The 21282-nt window shown below is 60.5% G+C and overlaps 2 protein-coding genes across 11 annotated transcripts in view; both read left to right on the plus strand.

The window, feature by feature from the left end:
• Positions 1-15189, plus strand: part of SPIRE2 (spire type actin nucleation factor 2) — a 64215-nt gene extending 49026 nt beyond the window's left edge. For 4 of the 7 annotated variants that reach the window (XM_065567375.1, XM_065567374.1, XM_065567373.1 and 1 more), the window contains 7 exons: positions 2241-2454; positions 3474-3616; positions 9413-9547; positions 9705-9772; positions 9868-9895; positions 10929-11044; positions 11912-15189. In XM_065567375.1, coding sequence (XP_065423447.1) covers positions 2241-2454; positions 3474-3616; positions 9413-9547; positions 9705-9772; positions 9868-9895; positions 10929-11044; positions 11912-12125 — 918 coding nt within the window. In that variant the 3' untranslated portion in view covers positions 12126-15189. The remainder of the gene's footprint in view (positions 1-2240; positions 2455-3473; positions 3617-9412; positions 9548-9704; positions 9773-9867; positions 9896-10928; positions 11045-11911) is intronic. The other 3 variants (XM_065567370.1, XM_065567371.1, XM_065567372.1) reach the window with 3 other exon arrangements.
• Positions 15190-19395: 4206 nt separating this feature from the next.
• TCF25 (transcription factor 25) overlaps positions 19396-21282 on the plus strand; it is a 33494-nt gene continuing 31607 nt past the window's right edge. For 3 of the 4 annotated variants that reach the window (XM_065567383.1, XM_065567384.1, XM_065567382.1), the window contains exon 1: positions 19396-19585. In XM_065567383.1, coding sequence (XP_065423455.1) covers positions 19427-19585 — 159 coding nt within the window. In that variant the 5' untranslated portion in view covers positions 19396-19426. Of the gene's footprint in view, positions 19586-20873; positions 21022-21282 lie in introns of those variants that run through there. The other variant, XM_065567385.1, reaches the window with a different exon arrangement.

Here is a 21282-nt window from a genome sequence, read left to right on the forward strand (position 1 = left end):
GATAGGCCAGTGCAAGAGGAGCTGCCATTCCTAGGGGTGTGGTGCCCTCAACTGCATCACAGAGGGCTGTCCCTGAGTCCCCAGGTGAGGCCATTTATCGCACCCTCGCCACCCCTCTCTGAAACAGTGGAGCTTGGCCCGGAGGCAGCGTGGCAGCCTGAAGCCAGGCACTCTCTCACCACGCTGAGTGAGGAAGGAGTTTCCTATCGAGGAGCAGCTTGTTCCCATTCCTCCATAGAAGTGGTCGGTGTGACGAACTGGGACTGTTCTTACTGTGGTGTGTGAATGCTGACAGGGGAGTGTGGCTAGGATAGTCTGCATTGGGGGATGGGAGTCTGCCCGAAGGCGAATACCTGAGCGTGTAACATGAGAACCCAGGAAGGGGTTGGAGGCCAGGTGACTGCTTGGCCCGGGAAACTGAACAAAGGCTGTGGGAGGGGTCGCTGAAGGCAGAGTCTTGGAAGCTGGGTGGTGAGAGGCCTGGGGGGCAGAGATTGCTCTGACCTCCCAAGGGGGGCTGGGATGCCCTGGGACCCCCAGATGGACCTAACTGAGGGAGACCCTGTTGTCTGTGCCTGCAAGACCTGTCTTGGACTGTATTCCTGTCATCCAAATAAACCTTCTGCTTTACTGGCTGGCTGAGAGTCATGGTGAATCACAGGAAGCCGGGGGTGCAGGGCCCTGAGTTCCCCAATACTCCGTGACAGTCGGTAACGTGGCTCTGCTGATGAGATGGTGGCGAGGCGCTTCCATGTGTCTTGGACAAGTGCGGGGAGGTGTAATATGAGAGAGGGCTGGTAGCCTTTGGCTACTGTTGGTCTCATGGCTTGATTCAGCAGTGTTTGACAATGCAAGTTGAGCATGCAAGTTTATGTAGGAGGCCATGTCTGCTCTTAATCTTCTGAGCTACCTTGGTGAGGTGATCCTTGTAGGTCCGTGTGCGGATTGTGCAAGGGTAGAGTTACTCCAAGACATACAGGCTTCGGATCATGTGTTACTCATTCTCCATTCAAGAAAGGGTTGAGTTCTCATGATGCCTTGAGGTGATGGAGACAAAAGCATGATACCACACCGTCTTTGACATACTGGGCTTAAGTCTCTACTTCTTGCAATCGCCACTGACGGCTGCCGTGTGTTAGTTCAGTCTTTCTGTAGTCTCTGTCTCTTGGAATCAGGCAGATGTCATCTGCATTCTTGAATTACCTTGAAATTGTTGCAGGCAGATATCCATAAATATGATGAAAAAGGTTGGAGCAAGAACAGATAGATCCCTGAGGGAGTCCATTCTTCTGGGTCCGGAATGTGCTCAGTTTTTTGCCTAGTATCACTTGGAATTGTCTGTTCTGAAGCATCATTTCCGTAGCCAGAACAACCCATGGAGGTAAAATCTTGATCCGCAGGCCAGCGTGCCAGACGGTATCATATGTTGCTGTCAAGTTGAGAACCACTGTCCCTGTCTTCTCCTCCTGCTGGAAACCATCTCCTATAGCGGTGGAAGAGCAAGAACTTGGTCACAAATGCTCCTACTAGGTCTGAAGTCTGCCTGGTCATCACCCAGAGCCACCTCTACTCTGAGCATCCTTCTCCCAGAATTAGTTACTCAGAAGTCTGTAAACATGGCTCAGAAGTGATCTTGGATGGTAGCTAGCTGGAAGGGGTTTCCTGGCTCTGGTGTAGCTGTCGCCCTAGCTTTCCACCGTATCTTAGGCATCTTGTCCAGTTGGATGACACAGGATATGAGAGTAGACAGCAATTTGATGCCCTTTTTACCAAGGTGTAGGAGCATTTCTGGAGAGACCTTGTCAAGGCAACCTGCTTCCCTGTGGCTCTGTGCTCTCTCTGCTTCCTTGCTGTGGGCGTCCATGGCAGTTACAGAGCGGCGCTCCGTTTTCTGAGCTCTTTGTCTTTTTGCTCGCTTTACCTGGACAGGGCTAGAAGGAAGCAGCTGATGGTGAGTGATGGGAAGGGGAAAGGACAGCCCTGATGATGGATGGGATCTGTGCAGCCATCTCTCCAGTACCATTTTCCCAGGGGATGGATTGCACCACCCAAGATGCCCTCTCCATGGGCTCTCTGGGCACGGTAGGGTGTTGACGCTGCTCACAGTGGGTGCAGAGGGCACCAGCCAGGCTGGGTCAGGGACCTGGCACTCCAGAAAGCTGCCCATTGGCAGCTGCAGGACAGGGGCACTTTTACAGCCCAGGGCCTGCATGTTCATGTTGCTCTGTATGCCTTTGCAGGAGGAGGAGTCTCCAAGCGCTGAGATGGGGAGGGAGCCTGGCTTAGGGCTCCCCCTGAAGCGTGATCGTTCCTTCTCTGAACAGGACCTGGCCCAGTTCCAAAGCGAGAGGGGCACCAGCCAGCCCGATTCAGGGTATCTGGCACCACGGGAGTCTGAGCCAAGACCCCGCTCAGGTAGCATGAATACTGCACGGATCAGCATGGAAACCAAGGGCAAGTTCCTCCTACCTTCCCTTCCCGTCCCTTCCCCTCCCCAGCTGATACAGCCTCCCTGTCTCCCCCCCGCCCCGCCCCCTTCTGGAACTGCACCTGCCTAGAGCAGCTTCTCCGGAGGCACTGGGGATTGCACCTGCAAAGGGGACACAGGTGTGATCCCAGCTCAGGCCGCCATTCCCCCCTCCCCCGCTAATGGAAGGTGCCCCCCCTTAGGAGACTTTGCAGCGGGGTGCCAGGCTCCAGTCAAAGTCCGGGTTTGTATTGGCTTGCCAGGAGCTCCTTTGCATCTCAGCTGCACAGTGCAGAACCCTTCAGTGGTGCTGGAACACTTCTTATAGTGGGGGAGCTGCGCCCCCCCCCTTACCCTGTCCGCGCCCCTCACGGCCCCCTAGAGCCGGGGCCAGGAGCAGGGCCACGGCTCCAGGAGGGGGGGACGCGGCAAGGGGACTGAGGCTGGGGCCACAACTGGGGATGGGCGGGAGCCCCAGGCGCAAGGCGGCAGCTGGGACCTCGGGCACGGAGCCAGCAGCTGGGACCCCGGGAGCGGGGCCAGGAGTAGAGCCCCTGTAAATCCTAGGGGTGCTGCGGCACCCCCGCACCCTTAGTTCCCGCACCTGTGGAGCCCTTTGCTGGTTAGCAATGCCCAGAGTCTTCTGCCCTCTGTGGATGTTGTAGCGCAGCACTGGGCCCCTGCAGGACACCCCAAAACCACCGTCAGGGTTCTCCCTTCTCCTTAAGCTCTGCACCTCTAGAGGACACCTCGTGGCACACGGCCTTTGGCTCTGGCCCTGTTCTGTGTCACTCCCGCATCCGGCTCTGTCCCAGCAAGAAGTGCAGTTGCTGGAGCTCATTCCCCACACTGGCCACTGCCAGACCATGTGCAGCCTCCTTCCCACCGGGCCCCTCTTGGTCCTGGTCCTGGGCCGGAGGGTTCCCAGCCTCCCTCTCGGCTGATGATCAGGGAGGAGCAGAGCTCAGCAGGACTGACTCTGGCTGCCTGCATTATTCTCGTCCAGGTTCGTTCCCAGCCAGTTACCACCAGATCCCACCTAGCGCTGGTCCACTCACGGCCGACCGCGGCTCCCTCGGGGCTGTGCAGGAGAGGTCAGAGGGCAGCTCCAGCTCCACCCCAGACAGCAGCTCCAAGCATCTGTGGCTGGTAAGTGTCCGATTTGCATACGTCCGAGCTGTCCGGCGCTAGAGCCCTGAGTCGTGCTGACCCGGTCCCCCAGTATGTCAGCGAGACGCCCGTTCACAGCCAGAAAACTGCCGACTCCCCGGGGGGGCAGCCAGGCCAGACCGGATTGCACCAGGTTGCCGTGGGGCTCGTGGCCTGGGGCTCAGGCTGCTGCTGGTGGAGGGACACCTGTGAGAGGAGGAGGATGGTCAGGCTGCTGGGGCCGGGGGCAGATCCCCCTGAAATTAATTGGACAATGTTGGTCAGTTTGCCCTGAGCTCTGGCCTGGTGCGGCTTAGTCTCTACTTGCAACATTCTTGAAGGAGGGTGAAGCTCGGAGTGGAACAGCAGGGGGCTGCGGGTCGGGATTGAGGGGCATAGCAGAGCTGTGGGTGGGGCAAGCCAAGGCTGGAGTAGTGGGGGCTGTGTGTCGGAGTGAGGGGCATAGCAGAGCTGTGGGTGGGGCAAGCCAAGGCTGGAGTAGTGGGGGCTGCGGGTCGGGATTGAGGGGCATAGCAGAGCTGTGGGTGGAGCAAGCCAAGGCTGGAGTAGTGGGGGCTGTGTGTCGGGATTGAGGGGCATAGCAGAGCTGTGGGTGGGGCAAGCCAAGGCTGGAGTAGTGGGGGCTGCGGGTCGGGATTGAGGGGCATAGCAGAGCTGTGGGTGGGGCAAGCCAAGGCTGGAGTAGTGGGGGCTGCGGGTCGGGATTGAGGGGCATAGCAGAGCTGTGGGTGGGGCAAGCCAAGGCTGGAGTAGTGGGGGCTGCGGGTCGGGATTGAGGGGCATAGCAGAGCTGTGGGTGGGGCAAGCCAGGGCTGGAGTAGTGGGGGCTGCGGGTCGGGATTGAGGGGCATAGCAGAGCTGTGGGTGGGGCAAGCCAAGGCTGGAGTAGTGGGGGCTGTGTGTCGGGATTCAGGGGCATAGCAGAGCTGTGGGTGGGACAAGCCAAGGCTGGAGTAGTGGGGGCTGTGTGTCGGGATTGAGGGGCATAGCAGAGCTGTGGGTGGGGCAAGCCAAGGCTGGAGTAGTGGGGGCTGCGGGTCGGGATTGAGGGGCATAGCAGAGCTGTGGGTGGGGCAAGCCAAGGCTGGAGTAGTGGGGGCTGTGTGTCGGGATTGAGGGGCATAGCAGAGCTGTGGGTGGGACAAGCCAGGGCTGGAGTAGTTGGGGCTGCGGGTCGGGATTGAGGGGCATAGCAGAGCTGTGGGTGGGACAAGCCAAGGCTGGAGTAGTGGGGGCTGTGTGTCGGGATTGAGGGGCATAGCAGAGCTGTGGGTGGAGCAAGCCAAGGCTGGAGTAGTGGGGGCTGTGTGTCGGGATTGAGGGGCATAGCAGAGCTGTGGGTGGGGCAAGCCAAGGCTGGAGTAGTGGGGGCTGTGTGTCAGGATTGAGGGGCATAGCAGAGTTGTGGGTGGGGCAAGCCAAGGCTGGAGTAGTGGGGGCTGTGTGTCGGGATTGAGGGGCATAGCAGAGAGCTGTGGGTGGGGCAAGCCAAGGCTGGAGTAGTGGGGGCTGTGTGTCGGGATTGAGGGGCATAGCAGAGCTGTGGGTGGGGCAAGCCAAGGCTGGAGTAGTGGGGGCTGTGTGTCGGGATTGAGGGGCATAGCAGAGCTGTGGGTGGGGCAAGCCAAGGCTGGAGTAGTGGGGGCTGTGTGTCAGGATTGAGGGGCATAGCAGAGCTGTGGGTGGGGCAAGCCAGGGCTGGAGTAGTTGGGGCTGCGGGTCGGGATTGAGGGGCATAGCAGAGCTGTGGGTGGGACAAGCCAAGGCTGGAGTAGTGGGGGCTGTGTGTCGGGATTGAGGGGCATAGCAGAGCTGTGGGTGGGGCAAGCCAAGGCTGGAGTAGTGGGGGCTGTGTGTCAGGATTGAGGGGCATAGCAGAGCCGTGGGTGGGGCAAGCCAAGGCTGGAGTAGTGGGGGCTGTGTGTCGGGATTGAGGGGCATAGCAGAGCCGTGGGTGGGGCAAGCCAAGGCTGGAGTAGTGGGGGCTGCGGGTCAGGATTGAGGGGCATAGCAGAGCTGTGGGTGGGGCAAGCCAAGGCTGGAGTAGTGGGGGCTGTGTGTCGGGATTGAGGGGCATAGCAGAGCTGTGGGTGGAGCAAGCCAAGGCTGGAGTAGTGGGGGCTGTGTGTCGGGATTGAGGGGCATAGCAGAGCTGTGGGTGGGGCAAGCCAAGGCTGGAGTAGTGGGGGCTGCGGGTCGGGATTCAGGGGCATAGCAGAGCTGTGGGTGGGACAAGCCAGGGCTGGAGTAGTGGGGGCTGCGGGTCGGGATTGAGGGGCATAGCAGAGCCGTGGGTGGGGCAAGCCAAGGCTGGAGTAGTGGGGGCTGCGGGTCAGGATTGAGGGGCATAGCAGAGCTGTGGGTGGGGCAAGCCAAGGCTGGAGTAGTGGGGGCTGTGTGTCGGGATTGAGGGGCATAGCAGAGCTGTGGGTGGAGCAAGCCAAGGCTGGAGTAGTGGGGGCTGTGTGTCGGGATTGAGGGGCATAGCAGAGCTGTGGGTGGGGCAAGCCAAGGCTGGAGTAGTGGGGGCTGTGTGTCGTGATTGAGGGGCATAGCAGAGCTGTGGGTGGGACAAGCCAAGGCTGGAGTAGTGGGGGTTGTGTGTCGGGATTGAGGGGCATAGCAGAGCTGTGGGTGGGGCAAGCCAAGGCTGGAGTAGTGGGGGCTGTGTGTCGGGATTCAGGGGCATAGCAGAGCTGTGGGTGGGACAAGCCAAGGCTGGAGTAGTGGGGGCTGCGGGTCGGGATTGAGGGGCATAGCAGAGCTGTGGGTGGGGCAAGCCAGGGCTGGAGTAGTGGGGGCTGCGGGTCGGGATTGAGGGGCATAGCAGAGCTGTGGGTGGGGCAAGCCCAGGCTGGAGTAGTTGGGGCTGCGGGTCGGGATTGAGGGGCATAGCAGAGCTGTGGGTGGGGCAAGCCAGGGCTGGAGTAGTGGGGGCTGTGTGTCGGGATTCAGGGGCATAGCAGAGCTGTGGGTGGGGCAAGACAAGGCTGGAGTAGTGGGGGCTGTGTGTCGGAGTGAGGGGCATAGCAGAGCTGTGGGTGGGACAAGCCAAGGCTGGAGTAGTGGGGGCTGTGGGTCGGGATTGAGGGGCATAGCAGAGCTGTGGGTGGGGCAAGCCAAGGCTGGAGTAGTGGGGGCTGTGGGTCGGGATTGAGGGGCATAGCAGAGCTGTGGGTGGGGCAAGCCAAGGCTGGAGTAGTGGGGGCTGCGGGTCGGGATTGAGGGGCATAGCAGAGCTGTGGGTGGGACAAGCCAAGGCTGGAGTAGTGGGGGCTGTGTGTCGGGATTGAGGGGCATAGCAGAGCTGTGGGTGGGGCAAGCCCAGGCTGGAGTAGTGGGGGCTGCGGGTCGGGATTGAGGGGCATAGCAGAGCTGTGGGTGGGACAAGCCAAGGCTGGAGTAGTGGGGGCTGCGGGTCGGGATTGAGGGGCATAGCAGAGCTGTGGGTGGGGCAAGCCAAGGCTGGAGTAGTGGGGGCTGTGTGTCGGGATTGAGGGGCATAGCAGAGCTGTGGGTGGGACAAGCCAGGGCTGGAGTAGTGGGGGCTGTATGTCGGGATTGAGGGGCATAGCAGAGCTGTGGGTGGGGCAAGACAAGGCTGGAGTAGTTGGGGCTGCGGGTCGGGATTGAGGGGCATAGCAGAGCTGTGGGTGGGACAAGCCAAGGCTGGAGTAGTGGGGGCTGCGGGTCGGGATTGAGGGGCATAGCAGAGCTGTGGGTGGGACAAGCCAAGGCTGGAGTAGTGGGGGCTGTGTGTCGGGATTGAGGGGCATAGCAGAGCTGTGGGTGGGGCAAGCCAAGGCTGGAGTAGTGGGGGCTGTGTGTCGGAGTGAGGGGCATAGCAGAGCTGTGGGTGGGGCAAGACAAGGCTGGAGTAGTGGGGGCTGTGTGTCGGGATTGAGGGGCATAGCAGAGCTGTGGGTGGGGCAAGCCAAGGCTGGAGTAGTGGGGGCTGCGGGTCGGGATTGAGGGGCATAGCAGAGCTGTGGGTGGGGCAAGCCAAGGCTGGAGTAGTGGGGGCTGTGTGTCGGGATTCAGGGGCATAGCAGAGCTGTGGGTGGGACAAGCCAAGGCTGGAGTAGTGGGGGCTGTGTGTCGGGATTGAGGGGCATAGCAGAGCTGTGGGTGGGGCAAGCCAAGGCTGGAGTAGTGGGGGCTGTGTGTCGGGATTGAGGGGCATAGCAGAGCTGTGGGTGGGGCAAGCCAAGGCTGGAGTAGTGGGGGCTGCGGGTTGGGATTGAGGGGCATAGCAGAGCTGTGGGTGGGGCAAGCCAAGGCTGGAGTAGTGGGGGCTGTGTGTCGGGATTGAGGGGCATAGCAGAGCTGTGGGTGGGACAAGCCAGGGCTGGAGTAGTTGGGGCTGCGGGTCGGGATTGAGGGGCATAGCAGAGCTGTGGGTGGGACAAGCCAAGGCTGGAGTAGTGGGGGCTGTGTGTCGGGATTGAGGGGCATAGCAGAGCTGTGGGTGGGGCAAGCCCAGGCTGGAGTAGTGGGGGCTGTGTGTTGGGATTGAGGGGCATAGCAGAGCTGTGGGTGGGGCAAGCCAAGGCTGGAGTAGTGGGGGCTGTGTGTCGGGATTGAGGGGCATAGCAGAGCTGTGGGTGGGGCAAGCCAAGGCTGGAGTAGTGGGGGCTGTGTGTTGGGATTGAGGGGCATAGCAGAGCTGTGGGTGGGGCAAGCCAGGGCTGGAGTAGTGGGGGCTGCGGGTCGGGATTGAGGGGCATAGCAGAGCTGTGGGTGGGGCAAGCCAGGGCTGGAGTAGTTGGGGCTGCGGGTCGGGATTGAGGGGCATAGCAGAGCTGTGGGTGGGACAAGCCAAGGCTGGAGTAGTGGGGGCTGTGTGTCGGGAGTGAGGGGCATAGCAGAGCTGTGGGTGGGGCAAGCCAGGGCTGGAGTAGTGGGGGCTGCGGGTCGGGATTGAGGGGCATAGCAGAGCTGTGGGTGGGGCAAGCCAAGGCTGGAGTAGTGGGGGCTGTGTGTCGGGATTGAGGGGCATAGCAGAGCTGTGGGTGGGGCAAGCCAAGGCTGGAGTAGTGGGGGCTGCGGGTCGGGATTCAGGGGCATAGCAGAGCTGTGGGTGGGACAAGCCAAGGCTGGAGTAGTGGGGGCTGTGTGTCGGGATTGAGGGGCATAGCAGAGCTGTGGGTGGGGCAAGCCAGGGCTGGAGTAGTGGGGGCTGCGGGTCGGGATTGAGGGGCATCAGTGAGCTGGAGGGAGGGGAAGGCGAGGACAGAATGAACAGGGTGCTGTAGGTCAGGATAGAAGTGCACTGACTGAGTTCTGGGGTGGGGGAGATGCTGCAGAACAGGACTGATCCCGGGCTGGGGGACCTGATCCCCACAGTCACTGTAGCAGAGTAAATGATGCAAATAAAGAGCACCAAGTTTGGGTTTCTCTCTGGAATGAATATGGCTGCACATGGCTGGCCTGGTTGTACGTCCCCCCCGTCCAAACCCCGCCATGGCTGTGGGGCCCTCATGCAGCCAGGTACAAATGCAGGGGAGCTGAGGGGGGCAGGGGCAGGGCCTGGGAGCTCGTCCCTGCTGCTGTCCTGTCAGTCTCCGTTCCATGCCTCCCTCTTGCATCCCCTCCAGGGCCCTTGTAGGCGCTTGGGCCACGGACACATCGTGGGTTCGTTCGCTCCCCGCCGAAATGCCGCCCCTCCTCTCTGTGCATTAAAGGGGCTCAGGTCAGGCTGTGGCTGGGCAGTGATCAGCAGGCCCTGGGGCGGGACTGCGCCCCGCTTAGTGCCCTCCCCCTCTCTGCACCCAGGAGTTCAGCCACCCCGTGGAGAGCCTGGCCCTCACTGTGGAGGAGATGATGGACGTGCGCAGGGTGCTGGTAAAGGCCGAGATGGAGAAATTCCTCCCGAGCAAGGAACTCTACAACAGCCTGAAGAAGGGGAAGGTGAGGGCTGGGGATGGGATGGCACCATGGCCTCCCTGTGAGCGACTGCCTGGGATCTAGGGCGTGTGTGGAAAGGGCCAGCAGACAGCCCCTGGGGTGTAGGGATGCTACCAAATACAGACCATGACCTTTCACCTTGGCCCTTCTCCACCTACAGATATGCTGCTGCTGCAGAACAAAGTTCCCTTTGTTTTCTTGGCCCCAAGCCTGTGTCTTCTGCAAGAGGTGAGCGAAAGGTCCCCTGCTTTGGGGGGCGGGTGCACGGGGGGCAGGGGAATGAGGTTCTTTACTGACCCTTACGATTCTCTCTCTGCTTTTAGATCCGTCTGCACCTCCTGCAGCCTGAAGGTAAGAGACGCTTCGTGAATCAGTCCCAAGAGAACCATCTGCATTGTGCCCATTGTCTGGGGCCTCCTGCTACTTTACTCTGTGGGCACCTGCACCTTGTCTCGTTTTTGGACACTGTCGTCCCCCCCCCAAAGTAGCAGGTCCGGCAGTGATCTCAGAGTGCAGCGTGCCAGTGGGATGGTGATGGGGCGGAAGCCCCGCAGTGGGCATGTGAAGGTACCCGCTGTGCCAAGGCGGAGCAGTGCTGAGCTGGCTGTGGGCTGGCAGCAGAAGGGCAGGCACTGTAGCATTTTGGGGCCCCTGCTTAGCTAACTCCTGGTCACCATGGTCCCCGCACCATGTAGGACACTGGCCATAGCACAGTGGGAAGGGTCAGGGGGCTGATTCTTTGTGGCCCCCATATTTAACCAGGGGTGCTGGACCTCCGGGTGCTGGGGGGGAGGCTGCTGCCCCCCCTGGCTTGAAGTGGTTTCCATTATCCACAGGGTTTGGTTTTGTTCACTGGCTCTCAGCACCCCTATACAAACTGTTACAACGCCCCTGCATTTAACTGACTTGTAACCTTCGGGCCACCGCTCCCCACCTCTGCTGCAGGAAGTGGCCTGGTCAGAAATGACGCGGACACGGAGGGACCCTCAGTGCGGGGAGCTGGGGCCTGTGGGAAAGCATTTGCTTGGAGTGATGCTGTGGTTGTGTGAGCTCAGTGCCGAGAGCTGTGCTAAGCACGTTACGGTCCCTCCTTGGGCACAAGCTGGCACAGAACGTGGCCCAATCCCTGCGTAAGTCACCCAGCTTAGGTGAGCCGTGATCTCAGCCAGGAAATCCTCTGGGTGGGAACACAGGACTTCGGCTTCAAGCTGGCTCGCTTTTGTGGCTACCTCTGGCCTGGGGAACTTGCCCCTTTTCCCCGTGTCAGGCACAGGACAGGACATACGTGTTGGTGCAGCTGTGCTGGACGGCCGGTGGCCATGGCAGCAGCTCAGAAAGTGCCCAGGTGCCCACCTGACACTGACCTCTGCTGCTTCTCCTGCAGATTAAGATGCCTTCGAAGAAGCTTGCTCACATTCCCGTCTACGCCCTGGGCTTCGAGAACCTCCCCGGATCTCTGAATGCCAAAGCTCTGCTGCTGAGGAGGAGAGACGCCTTCCAGTAAGTTCCCCCCAGTGCTTCCTGCCACCCCACCCCGGCTCTGCAGCAAGGCCCTCTTCCAGTACAGTGGGTGCTTGGCCTCTCCAGTACAGCCTTCCCGCTGCTGGCACCTGGTCCCGGGATCTGGAGCCACTGGACAAGGGGCCAGATATCAGGAGAGACAGAGGCAGGGTGACCTAGAAGCCTGAGGCTGCATTGGCTGAAGCCATGGGGGATGTGAGGAATGCAGGATCAGGCCCCTGCTCCCTACCCTGCACTCTCAACCCACACCTGGATCCCCCCACACTGAACCTCCCCACTCTTGGATCCTGCCTTGCTGAGCTGCCTGTCCACACCTGGTGCCCCTGGCACAGAGGGGCAGGGCCCTGGGGGTTTCTGAGGCAGACCCGGTCCTTGCGCTGTGTCAGGGTTGGGTGCAGCCTCACCGCTGTGTCCCTATGGGGGAGCTGCACAGTGATTTCGCACCTCTGTGCAGCCAATGGCCTGTGCTCTTCACTGCCATGCTGGAGCCTCCACATTTATTTGACAAATCAAATTTGCAGAATTTTGCAGAATTTTAAAATATTGCACAGAATTTTTAATTTTTTGGTGCAGAATTCGTAATTTGTTGGCGCAGAATTTGTAATTTGTTGGTACAGAATGCCCTCAGGAGTAGCATGTGCCCCACTGAGTTCTGTCCTTCCCTCCCGCCCCTTTCTCTCTCTGTGACTGATCTCTGGCAAGGCTACGAGGGGGCGTCGTCCCCAGCACTGGAAAATGCAAATCATAGGCTTGGCAGTTCCCTGGGCTGGGGGGGCTCTGAGTCCTTGCACAGAGCAGGGAGGTATTTCCAAGGGGACGGCTGCTTCTCATGGTTGTGTCTTGCAGCTCCCTGCACTGGCGGAAGGTGGAAGCGGAGTTCCCCCACATCTACGCCCACGGCTCCATCTTGAAGGACATCTGCTGTGACTGCACCAGCTTCGTGACCGATGTCATCAGCTCGAGCCGGAAGAGCATGGACATCCTGAACGCCACGCCGCGCAAGGGCAGGAAGACGCAATCCCTCTACATCCAGCCCACCCGCATTGCCAAACCCCAGTGAAGGACTCCTCTGCCGCCCCGCCGGGCCTGGCCCTGGCAGCTTCACAGGCACCAGGAGCCAGGCTCACAAGCAACTCCGCAGTGTTAGCACCTTGGCAGAAATTGGCTCTCCAATGAGCACACCTCCCAGCGAGCTGGGACTCTCTGGGCATCACCTCCCACCCCCACCGACATCCGTGCGCAAGAACCAAACCAAGATGGCTTCCAGATGACCCTGCTGCCTAAAAATTGCCAGCCATCCTTCCCTGGCATGCTGCAAACACCGCTGCTTGCCCCCAGCCTGACCGCTCGTGCCGCTCTTAGACCTCCATTGCGATGCCCTGCTAGTGGAGGTGTGCGTATGTACATAGATGATATATATACAGCTCTATATTTATAGACATTAGTGACCAGCGAGATGGCACCTCAGCCAGCGGGACTAGTGTCGGAAGCCACGTGTTGCACAGCCGGGACCCCGCTAGCTCGGTGTCTCCCCATGGGAGGGCAGAAGGACCCAATCCCTTGCTCTGGCTGAGGATGGGCAGGACCCAGGATGTGACTCGGAGCCCAGCTTCTCTCAGATCTGTCGGAGCGCGACCCGGCGTGTTTCCTTCCTTCCCACCTGGGCAGCTGGTCCTGCCCGGTTCCTCGGGGTCCCGGAGCAGGCTGGGGCGATCTGTCTGGAAGGTGGGGACCCTAAACGTGTTGGGGGAGGAACTGTTCAGACCCTTCTGTTTACATTGCTTCTGACTCGCCTGGAAGGAACGGAGTCCTAGCTCCTGGGCCTGTGTGTGCTGCTGGCTAGCACAAGGCAACGTGCTGGTTCTGCCATGTGGCCAAACCCCTGCCATTGGGATCAGGGACGCAGGCTGTAGACCCCCTCCTCTGCCCGCCCAGCCTGGCACCGTTCCTCTCCAGCTCATCCCTCGGTGTCAACGGCTGCCGGGGCTGGGAGGCCCCCGGGGCTCAGTTCCCACCGAAAGCACCTGGCGGAGCTGGGCTGGCTAGAAGCCCTGGCTGGGTCTTAGGCCCTATGTTTGAATCCAGGGCATAGTGCTTGTGACGGCCCGAGTGCCTGTCCTGGGAGCCAGTGGGGGTGTTGAGCCTTGTCCCGAGGAGCAGACTGGGGCCCCCTGCTCCCCATGGGGAGACCCCCTGTGCATTACTGAGAGCAAAGGCTTTTCATGGGTCCTTTCTAGCTCAGTCATTGAGCCAGGATCATGGGGATCTCCGGTGACTGCCTGCCCCCACCGCTCCCTTCCCTTCGCTGCTCTGGCTGCCTGGTGCTGTCAGTGCCCCTGTCCCTGGCGGTGGAGCAGGCGCTGGCCGGATTTAGTCAGACGCTGGTTTTGTACCGGACACTCGGCTGGGAGTACGTGTTTGTCTTTGTGCTGCAAGGCTGCGTGTGGCATCGGGGCTCGCTCCGGGCAGGGCTGGGCTGGTGGCCGGCTGCGCCGTGTCTGAGTGTACGTGTGCGGCAGTGGGGGAGAGCAGCCGCAGGCAGCCAGGGCCAGGCTGGCCATGTGGTCATGCAGAGCATGCGAGGCTGCTGCTTGGTTAGAATGAAGCCGGCCATGCTCCTGTGGCCTGTGAAGCATCCCCTGCCCCCAGCAGCGCTCTGCAATTAATAGTAATAATACGGAGGAGGGCTTTGCACTAAGGGGGCTGCCCAGCCCCAGGGAGCCAGGCCATCGCTATCCCCAAGCACAGGTGGGAAGACAGAAGCACAGAGAAGGGAGGAGTCTTGCCCAGGCCACCCAGAGCACAGTCCAGTCCCATCGAATGTATTTGTCTAGAGCATGCTTTGTGCGAAGTAGCCCGGCCTATGGAGGCTGAGTGACACCATGCCCTCCTCCCTGCCCAGGGCCAAGAGAGGCCTGGGGAATTGGGCCAAACAAAATCATGCTCCTGCATCAGGTTTCCTCAGTGGGCGGGTGTCTCCCCACAGACTGTGCCTGCCCACATGCTGCGGTCCAGGTAAAGCACCCAAGCCGTGTGAACTAAAGGGACTATTCCACAATGTGCCACCACCTGGGTGTGTTGTGTCTTGTGACACAGGGAAATACAAACTACACATGCCTACTAGGCCCAAACAAGTCCCGGGGCAGGACCTGCTTTTTAGTGGCTCAGAAACCACGGGCCCATGCCATGGAGTGCCTACTTTGCACTTTCACACAGGCTGACTACATGGGCAGATTGGGTTTTGTGCCTGCAGCTGGCCAGACAGACACCCAGGCCTTGTCTACACTAGAAATGGTTTGCTGGTTACACTGGCAAACCCTTCTAGTGGGGATGCAGCTTAAACGCGTGCTTTGGTGGGATAGTTCATACCAGTTCCCCAAACAAAATAGCTGTGCTGGTATGACTGTCTACACTGGGGCGTTAGCCAGCCTAGCGAGGTCAGGTGGGAGAGGGACTTTTCACACTCCTAGCCAACACAGCTGCCGCAAAACTTTGCACTGTAGATCAGGCCTCAGCCTGGCAACTGGCTCGTGCTCATAAATCAAGTCAGTAATTGCTAGTGGATCTCTGCACACAGCACGAAGGGACTGAGCTCTGGCAAACCAGGCCTGGATGGGACCTGGCAGCATTTGGGGGAAGGGGCATCCTCCCTGGGAAACTGCACAATGTGTGATAGGGGAAGCCAGGGGGACGCCCCTGCAGACTCCACAACCTAGCAGCCCCTCTCCACGCTGAAGAGACCATCCTCGCAGAAACCCCTGGTGCTCTGCTGCCCATGGGCGCTGGTTTCTGAGGTTAGCCTGCCTTGGCGCCACCCCGCTCGCTTCTCCCTGTTTTGACTGGACCACATTTTGCTGACACATAAGAATGACAATGCCTTATCATCCTGCCCACTGTCTGCAATAACTCATCCTCCTGCCCCTGTCAGCGTTGACAGGCGCGTGTGAATGAGGGTGACTCCGCCCACGTGTCCTGTCCATGGCTGACCCATCGGCCAATGTTTTGTACAAAGCCCATCCTGTACAGATGAAATGTACATTGTAAATAACGTGCACCTGGACTGGCATGGTTGCTCTTGTACATATGGTTGCTCCCATACTAATAAATCCCTATTTTGAGCTGCAGTGGGTGTTTCGTAATGCTTTGTCAGCATGTACTGAGTTCTGGGCTGGGGAAGTGGGGAAGCTGGCGGGGTAGCTATGGGTGGAGGGAGGCCGACCCAGACAGCGCTGTAGCTTACTCCTGGGGGAATTTTGCGCCTCTGCGTGTGTAGAATTAATGTCCCCCGCAGATTTCTTTGCTTTCCTGCAGAAAAACGACTTTCTAACAGGGAAGCAAAGGGAAGCTGCAAGAGCAGTCATGCACCAGTCCCTAGCTGAGCAGATACATCGCTTCAGACACCCAGAGCAGCCGGCGGAGTGATAAATCACCATGGGGCTAGGGACACCCCAGCCAGTGGCTCCTACCCTGAGCCAGGATCAGCTGCTAGTCCCGGCTGGGCTGGAGGCAGGAGAGGACGGGACTTCCTCTTCCCCTGCAAGCAGTGTCTGGAGTTATCAGACTCACCCCCCAGAAACCTCCCCCAGCTGCAGGAAGCTCAGCATCCTCCCCTGCTTCCTTCCCCCATCGCTCCTCAGCTGCAGGGGGAGGGGTCACTGTATGGGGAGCTGCTCCCCCATCCCCTCAACTCCCGTGCATCCGGACCTCCCCTACCCAGACACCGCTGACAAGCCTCACCAGGTACATTCAGAACCTCCAGACACAAACCCCACTCCACTGAACCTCAACCCCTGCATCTGGAGCCCTCCTGCACCCAGACCCCCTGCCTCCAGACCCCCACCCTGATGCCCCACCCCCCGCACCACCCTGAGCCCCCCACACCCAGACCCTTCTGCTGAGCCCCAACCACCTTCACCTGGAAGCCCCTGCAGAGTCCAACTGCTCCTGCACCTGGAACCCCCGACCCTAACAAGCCTCTGCGCATCCAGATCCCCCCACACCTAGACACCCCCCCCCCCACTTAGCTGCCTGCACCCAGATTGTCCCACACAAAATTCTCTCACCACACACCTGGATCCCCCCACACTGAGCCCCTTCACACTTGGATGCTGCCTATCCCAGAGTGTTTCTGGGGCAAGCCCAGGCCTTGTGCGGTGTCAGGGTCGGGCGCAGCCTCACCGCTGAGTCTGTGTCCTGGGCGTGGGGGGGCTGCAGGGTGATCTTCCACCTTCCACAAGTCACTGGCCTGTGCTCCCCACTGCCATGCTGGATCCTCCGCATTTATTTATTGACAAATAAAACTTGCAGAATTTTAAAATATTGTGCGCAGAATGTGAAATGTTTTGGTGCAGAACGTCCCCAGGAGTAGCAGCTGCACCAAGCCACAGAGAGCTACTGAAATGGGGCGGGGGGCAAGAGGAGGCGTCCAGGGCAGCAGGCTTGCTGGGCCAGCCCACGCTCGGCTTGTATTGACAAGAGGAAGGCGAGCGCTTTCCCCAGGAACTTTTTCAGCACCTCGTCCCTAAATTCGTATTCATGTTTCCTACGTATTCAGGTGTTTGTGTTGGAGTGCCAGCCAGAGGCTGCAGTCAGGGCTGGGGCCCCATTGTGCTGGCTCTACACACACACGTCCAGTGACACAGCCCTGCCCCATAGAACTCGCAATCGAAGAAAGGTCTCTGTCCAAACAAGCCCTAGAGAGCTGCACTTGTTTATGCTACGGCTGAGTTTGGCGTCTTGAACGGGAGCCTTCAGCTTGCAGAGCGAGTGCCCTCCTGTGGTTACTGGTGCAGCCATCCCCGTGGGCAGCACTGGAACCCAGCAAGGGGCTTTTCCAGACTGGCTGAATTGCTTTGTTCCTGCTGTGGATGGCTTTCTCCTGTCGAGATGGTGAGCTCAGAGGTGGGGACAGGCTTTCCATACCAGGGCTGGCTGGTGCCCCCCGGGACCTGGCACTGTTGTTTGTGTCTGTATGAATTTCAGTGCTGGAGAAAGGCACCCGGGTGACAGCCAGCAGCAGGAAGGTCTCTGTCATCGGAGCAGCAGGTGCCGTATCAGCGTGAGCCTCCATTTGCCAGTGTCTCTCACCCCTAGCATGTCTCATTAACATATGTGTAAACGTGGCTCTCAGCTGCATGATCGACAGGGCTGGGGCACTGGGTGAACTAGTTTGCATAACCCTGCACTCCCTCTGCTCACAAGCGTCACTGTGCTATCTGCACAGGCTGAGGAACCACACTGGTGTGTAACACACACACCCATACTGTGCTGGAGGAACACAGCCCCATCTGAGCAGCGTGTCCCTCCCAATGTCACTTGCTCACGCGCTGCCAGGCCCTTTATTTTTGGAAGTGGGGGAGGAGCTGGCAGAGAGAACCCAGACAGAGCCCAGAGCGCAGGAAGGAACCGGAGCTGCAGATGAGGGTATTGCACGTTCCTAGAGCTCTCAGTAATCTGCACAAACTGTCCATTCCCTGTATGCTGCCAGTTTAGCACTGGAGGAGTTTTGTGATGTGTGTAGGAAGGATAAAGGGACAGCTCTTGAAAACTGCAGATGGATGGGGACTATTGATAACACGAGATGCAGGAGCATCTGTTCCACCTTGTTAGGAGCTGAACGCTAAGCCCTGTTGTGCCTGCTCAGTAGACAGCAGGAGGGGGCAGCAGCGGGTAGGGAATAAAGATTTACTCTCCTCTAATGGAAAAAGAACAGGAGTCCTTGTGGCACCTTAGAGACTGACACATTTATTTGGGCATAAACTTTCGTGGGCTAAAACCCACTTCATCAGATGCATGGAGTAGAAAATCCAGTAGGAAGATAGATAGATAGATATAGAGAAAATTAAAAAATGGGTGTTGCCATACCAACTCTAATGAGATTAATTGATTAAGGTGGACTATTAGCAGGAGAAAAAAAACTTTTGTAGTGATAATCCAGATGGTCCATTTCAAACAGTTGACAAGAAGGTGTGAGTAACAGTAGGGGGAAAATTAACCTGGGGAAATAGTTTTTAGTTTGTGTAATGACTCATCCACTCCCAGTCTTTATTCAAGCCTAATGTAATGATGTCCAGTTTGCAAATTATTTCTAGTTCTGCAGTTTCACGTTGGAGTCTGTTTTTGAAGTCTTTTGTTGAATAATTGTGACTTTTTGGTCTGTAATTGAGTGACCAGGGAGGTTGAAGTGTTCTCCGACTGGTTTTTGAATGTTAGAATTCTTGACTGATTTGTGTCCATTTATTCTTTTACGTAGAGACTGTCCGGTTTGGCCAATGTACATGGGTACGTGCCATAGGTAGGGCCATTCCGCCCCAGGCAGGGGAGCACCCCACTTACATGCTCCAGGCAGAAGAGGCAGCACAGAGATGTCTATGGGAGAAGTGGGTGTTCAGGGCTGGAGTGGAGAGGCCTGGGAATGAGGCAATAAGAGAAGAGCACATTTTATGGTAGTGCCTAAGGTCCAGCCATGAATGACACCACATTGTGCTCGGCTCTGCACCTGGAATCGATAGTCCTTGCCCTGAACCACTTACTTAAATCGAGAAGGGGGGAGGGGTAGAAGGGGGGAGGGTCTGTGCTGCATGGCTTCTGCAGCAGTCACCTCCTGCCCTGACATGCCACCCCCTGGTTTACGTATAAGCACTAGACAGACAGGTGCCTGCTTCTCTCCTTTGCTCCTGGACGTGCCGAGAGTCATGGGGGATTTCAATTCCTTCTGGCAGGTAAGTGCTTAGCCAGCATGGCCTGAAGTGCATGAGGCTACCTCGGACGGACCGGGCCCAGGGTGACCAGATGTCCCCATTTTATAGGGACAGTCCAGATATTTGGGGCTTTTTTTTATATAGGTTCCTATTACCCCCCACCCCGTCCCGATTGTTCACACGTGATGTCTGGTCAGTGTCACCCTACCCGGGCCTGGCGGCACACAGCGCGTGATGCCAATATTGTGCCCACTCCTTGTCTCTACTTCCTCACACAAACACCTGGGTCAGCAGCAGCGCCCTGTGGCGCCTCTTCCTGCCCCCTCCCCACAGAGCAGGGGCTCCCCCCGGAGGCAGATGGGGGGCTCCCAGGCCAGGGAGGGGCTCGCTGCAGCCGGCCCCGGAGCTCAGCAGAGTCGGGGGGCTCCTGCTGTGATGCGAAGTGAGATCCGCCCCTGGCTGCCTCTAGGGGGCGCGCGGGACTCAGCTGGGTCCCGCTGCAACTTATCTCACGCCGTTCACGCCTGAGGACGGAGCGTGACACAGGGGGCCGAACGGAGAGCAGCGCATGCGCGCAAGGCCACTGTGCCGTTCGGCCGCGGAGTCGCGCTCGTCGCCTGTCGCGCAGGCGCAGCAGAGAGGAGGGGCCGAGGCGGGCTCCATGTCGCGGCGGGCCCTGCGGAGGCTGCGGGGGGAGCAGCGGGGCCAGGAGCCCCTGGAGCCGGGGGGGCTGCGGCTGGGCCCCGAGGGGGCGGCGGAGGAGCCGGGCCGCGGCAGGAGGGGGCCGGAGCGGGGCGGGGTCAGCAACCTGTACGAGCTGGTGAGGAGCCGGGCCGGGCCGGGCGGAAGTGCCGGGGGTCCAGCAGCGCCCCTCGCCCCGGGCGGGGCCGGTGGAAGGACCGGAGGGGGCGGGTCTGGTGGAAGGGCCGGGCCGGTGGAAGGACCGGAGGGGGGCGGGGCCGGTGGAAGGACCGGGCCGGGCCGGTGGAAGGACCGGAGGGGGGCGGGTCTGGTGGAAGGGCCGGGCCGGGCCGGTGGAAGGACCGGAGGGGGGCGGGGCTGGTGGAAGGACCGGGCCGGGCTGGTGGAAGGACCGGAGGGGGGCGGGTCTGGTGGAAGGACCGGGCCGGGCCGGTGGAAGGACCGGAGGGGGGCGGGCGGGGCCGGGCCGGGCCGGGCCGGTGGAAGGACCGGAGGGGGGCGGGTCTGGTGGAAGGACCGGGCCGGGCTGGTGGAAGGACCGGAGGGGGGCGGGTCTGGTGGAAGGACCGGGCCGGGCCGGTGGAAGGACCGGAGGGGGGCGGGCGGGGCCGGGCCGGGCCGGGCCGGTGGAAGGACCGGAGGGGGGCGGGTCTGGTGGAAGGGCCGGGCCGGGCCGGTGGAAGGACCGGAGGGGGGCGGGTCTGGTGGAAGGGCCGGGCCGGTGGAAGGACCGGAGGGGGCGGGTCTGGTGGAAGGACCGGGCCGGGCCGGTGGAAGGACCGGAGGGGGGCGGGTCTGGTGGAAGGGCCGGGCCGGGCTGGTGGAAGGACCGGAGGGGGGCGGGTCTGGTGGAAGGACCGGGCCGGGCCGGGCCGGTGGAAGGACCGGAGGGGGGCGGGTCTGGTGGAAGGGCCGGGCCGGGCCGGTAGAAGGACCGGAGGGGGGCGGGTCTGGTGGAAGGGCCGGGCCGGTGGAAGGACCGGAGGGGGGCGGGTCTGGTGGAAGGACCGGAGGGGGGCGGGTCTGGTGGAAGGACCGGGCCGGGCCGGTGGAAGGACCGGAGGGGGGTGGGTCTGGTGGAAGGGCCGGGCCGGGCCGGTGGAAGGACCGGAGGGGGGCGGGTCTGGTGGAAGGACCGGGCCGGGCCGGTGGAAGGACCGGAGGGGGCGGGTCTGGTGGAAGGACCGGGCCGGGCCGGTGGAAGTGCCGGGGGTCCTAGCAGTGCCTCTTGCCCCGGGCGAGGAGCCGGGCCGGGCTGTAATGCCACAAGCTGCCGCCGTTAGCCCGGAGCTGCCCCGGTGTGGGGGGAGGGGGCACCGGCGGGCCCAGCGTAGGGGGTGGGGAATGTAATGGAGGCCAGACCCCACTCCGTGGCTGTCTCCAGTTCTCGGGCTGCCCCAGCGGGGCTCCTCGGCCCTTTGCTGGCAGGGGATGGGCCGGGTGGAGGCAGTGAGCGAGTCAGGGAGTCAGGCTGTGAGAGCTTGTGCTGCTGGCCCTGCCGGCCCCTGGCCTGCCCCTGTTCACTCCGGACAAGTGAGCGGTGCCAGCGTCCAGGTACCAGCCTGGAAGTGCAGCCGGGTGGCCAGTATCTTCCTAACCCCACCCCCCGTGGGCATACAGCTATCCAGGCTGAGCCTTGCTTCTCTCCTCATTCACATGGTGGCGTCACCTGGGAGCCCCAGTTCTGGTCCAGGTCCCCATTGCGCCAGGTGCTGTACAAATAGAGAACAAAACAGTGGCTCCTGGATGAGACAAGAGAACAGATGGACAGGCAGACAGGGAGTAAGGAAATAAGGGGACAACCTTGGTGAGCAT

Source organism: Chrysemys picta, chromosome 14 (genome assembly GCF_011386835.1).
Source record: "Chrysemys picta bellii isolate R12L10 chromosome 14, ASM1138683v2, whole genome shotgun sequence".
NCBI lineage: Eukaryota > Metazoa > Chordata > Testudines > Emydidae > Chrysemys > Chrysemys picta.